Source organism: Lipotes vexillifer, unplaced genomic scaffold (assembly GCF_000442215.2).
Source record: "Lipotes vexillifer unplaced genomic scaffold, Lipotes_vexillifer_v1.1 scaffold1103, whole genome shotgun sequence".
NCBI classification, from domain to species: Eukaryota; Metazoa; Chordata; class Mammalia; order Artiodactyla; family Lipotidae; genus Lipotes; species Lipotes vexillifer.
The window spans coordinates 124,917-127,562 of NW_006775759.1; the positions used below are offsets into that span (position 1 = coordinate 124,917).

The 2,646-nt window shown below is 35.5% G+C and overlaps 1 protein-coding gene across 1 annotated transcript; it reads right to left on the reverse strand.

Moving 5' to 3' along the window:
- Window positions 1-765: 765 nt before the first annotated feature.
- Window positions 766-1,949, reverse strand: CABS1 (calcium binding protein, spermatid associated 1). Its single transcript, XM_007472335.1, is given in 2 exon segments — window positions 766-866; window positions 869-1,949. Coding segments are annotated over 2 exon segments (1,182 nt in total).
- Between the last annotated feature and the right edge of the window lie 697 nt (window positions 1,950-2,646).

Genomic DNA, 2,646 nt, shown 5'->3' on the forward strand with positions numbered 1-2,646 from the left:
CTGAAAAATATTGACAAAAATTCAGGAACGAAATTTTAAAGAAAAAAAATTAAATTGATTCACATGTTTATATACAATATTGTTTTTGACAAATGTACACATTTGTAAAATAACGGTTTTGCCTTAGTTTGCATCCAACATGAGCCAGGAACCCTGTAATATTTCTTATATTTCTTACAAGTGGATGCTAAACAATTACTAAATAGCCTTAATTCTTCTATGAGTGAGGACTGGAAATATATTTTTAATAAAAGAGAATCATTGGTTGCATACTAATAAAATATCTGTTTAGAATAAGCATTTAAGGTCTTTTAATACTACAATAATTGTTTTTGAGATACATTGTTAATTTGATTATCTTTGTCTCTTTAACTCACATTAAAATATGCTATTAAGGATAACTAAAATAAATAGGCTAGATGCAGCAGGGAGTGAACTTTATTTATTGCTCTCTCTTAATACCCCTGAAGACTGGGATTAAAGATTTTATATTAAAATAAGTAATTATTGAATAACTCAATTAAACTTTGTGATAGTAGAGGAACTCCTGTATTGCTGAGTTTTTAAAGTTTCCATAAATATATTGTGCTGTATGACCACTATTTTTAAACATCTGTATTTTCTAAGTTTTATACTTGCCTTAAATGCTCACATTCTTTCATTTATTAAGATTTTTGCTTGCTGGACAAACTTCTTAGATGTTAAAACTAGCTATCTGGGCTATTGCACAATTCTCTGGCATTTTTGTTGTTGTTTTTATTGCTTTTAAATCAGGAACTCATATGGTTCTTCTTTCAGTAGTTTAAAGACACCCATTTCAGTTATGAAAGTGCCTTCCTTATGGTTTAGGGTATCTAAATCAGGTTAGTTCCTGACAGTGCTTCAGTGTCCTTTGTTACAGATTCCATTCTATCATTTTCAGACAAATCTTTTGTCATAGTAGGTGAATCTTCCATGCAGTTCGTAGCTACTGATGCAGGGACAAAGAAGTCATATCTGGATTCAAAAGCAGTAAGCAAAACAGGATGGCTCTCTGCTTCATTTGTCATATCTCTCTCCATCCAAACACTGACTCCACCTGTAGACTCTTCATCAGTTAGCAGAATATCTTCTGAGTTATCTTTGTCTCTTTCAACAGTGATAGTGAGTTCAAACACAGTGATGAACTTTTCCTCATCAGAATCAGTTAGTTTAGGCACAGCATTGGGGTCATTTTCAGGAAGAATTAGGTCAATTTCAGTTACTTTCTCTTCTGTAATGGTGATTACGTCTGGAATAGTGGTGAAATTTTTTTCAGTAGCTGGAGCAATTTCAGCCTCAGGGATAGAGGAGTCAGTGATATCGACATCCTCATCAGCAGTGACATTGAACTTAACTGTGGAACTATAATTGTTAATATCAGGTTCACCCATTGTAGCTGGAAAGATAGGGGTATCAGCAATGCTGGCTGTGCTTTCCTTTAGTGTGCTAGAGACTTCAGGAATTAGTGAGACATCTTCATACCCTGGGTCAATGGTATCCAAGAGAATATCTTCTGCCATGTCAGTGTAAAAATCTATTAAGAAAACAGCAGCTGGTGATGATATATTACCAGTTTTCATGGGCATGAAGTTTTCAGTAATAGACTCATTAGTCATTGGATTTTTAGTGTCTGTCAGAGTGGCAACTTCTTTCTCCAGATGGGATTCAACTTCATCTTCTAATTTTAGTCTTTCCTTTGTAGCTGTAAGCTTGTTGCCTGTATTTGTTGAAAAATCACTTTCTAGCACATAGTCATTTACTCAAGTAATGTGGTCTCCTTCTGAAGTAATAGTTGTTTCTGATTTAAGAATAGTGTTGTTAGCTCCAAAGAAAATGGTTGCTTCAGTTGTTATCTTAGTGTTTTCTGTTGGAGGATGAGAATAAATTTTCGGCAAACCATCCTCAGCCAAGGGACAAAGTGGCACCATGCACACTCAGAGGTCTTTCCCTGGGCTCGGTGGTATCCCTAGGCAGGAGAGTGGTGTTCATTATAGTGACTGAAGCATTGGTCATCATGGTGATTGTTGCATCAACCACAGGGCCAATGGCACTGGCTGTCCTTGGAGGTTGTTTCTGTGCTCTGATTGGGCACTGTTATGATTACTGTTATTAGATGAAAAGACAATAGAGTCCCCTCTGATTATGAAATAAACATTCAGAGCCAAATAATACAATTACAAGGAACTTGGGATTTACCATGTCTCTGTTTATAAGGGATATACTTTCCAACATGTGGCTAGTGTCACTTGAAACAGACATAGCAGAGTTTGCCAGGTACTTTTTTGGTTTAGTGTCAATGGCGGAAACACCAGGAGCCACGGATTATCAGCATTCGTTTCAAGATGTCTGTCTCTCAAGTAAGTAACAGTGTCTTTTTGAGATGAAGCATCTTTTCTTGAGCTTCATGCTATTTAAATGTCTAAAACAAATTAATGGCATTTTTGACAGTGGATGTAGCTGCAGAAGGTAATTAGGTAGCAGAGATTTCAGTTAGTTATTTTCCTCAGAGAGGGAATTCTCACTTTTTCAGTAGGTATAATAAAAAATACGTTACTGGCCTATTAAGGTCTTGGCAGTTTTCTTCTTTATTGTAATTGTTTTTCTTGAATTAACTTGGATAACGGT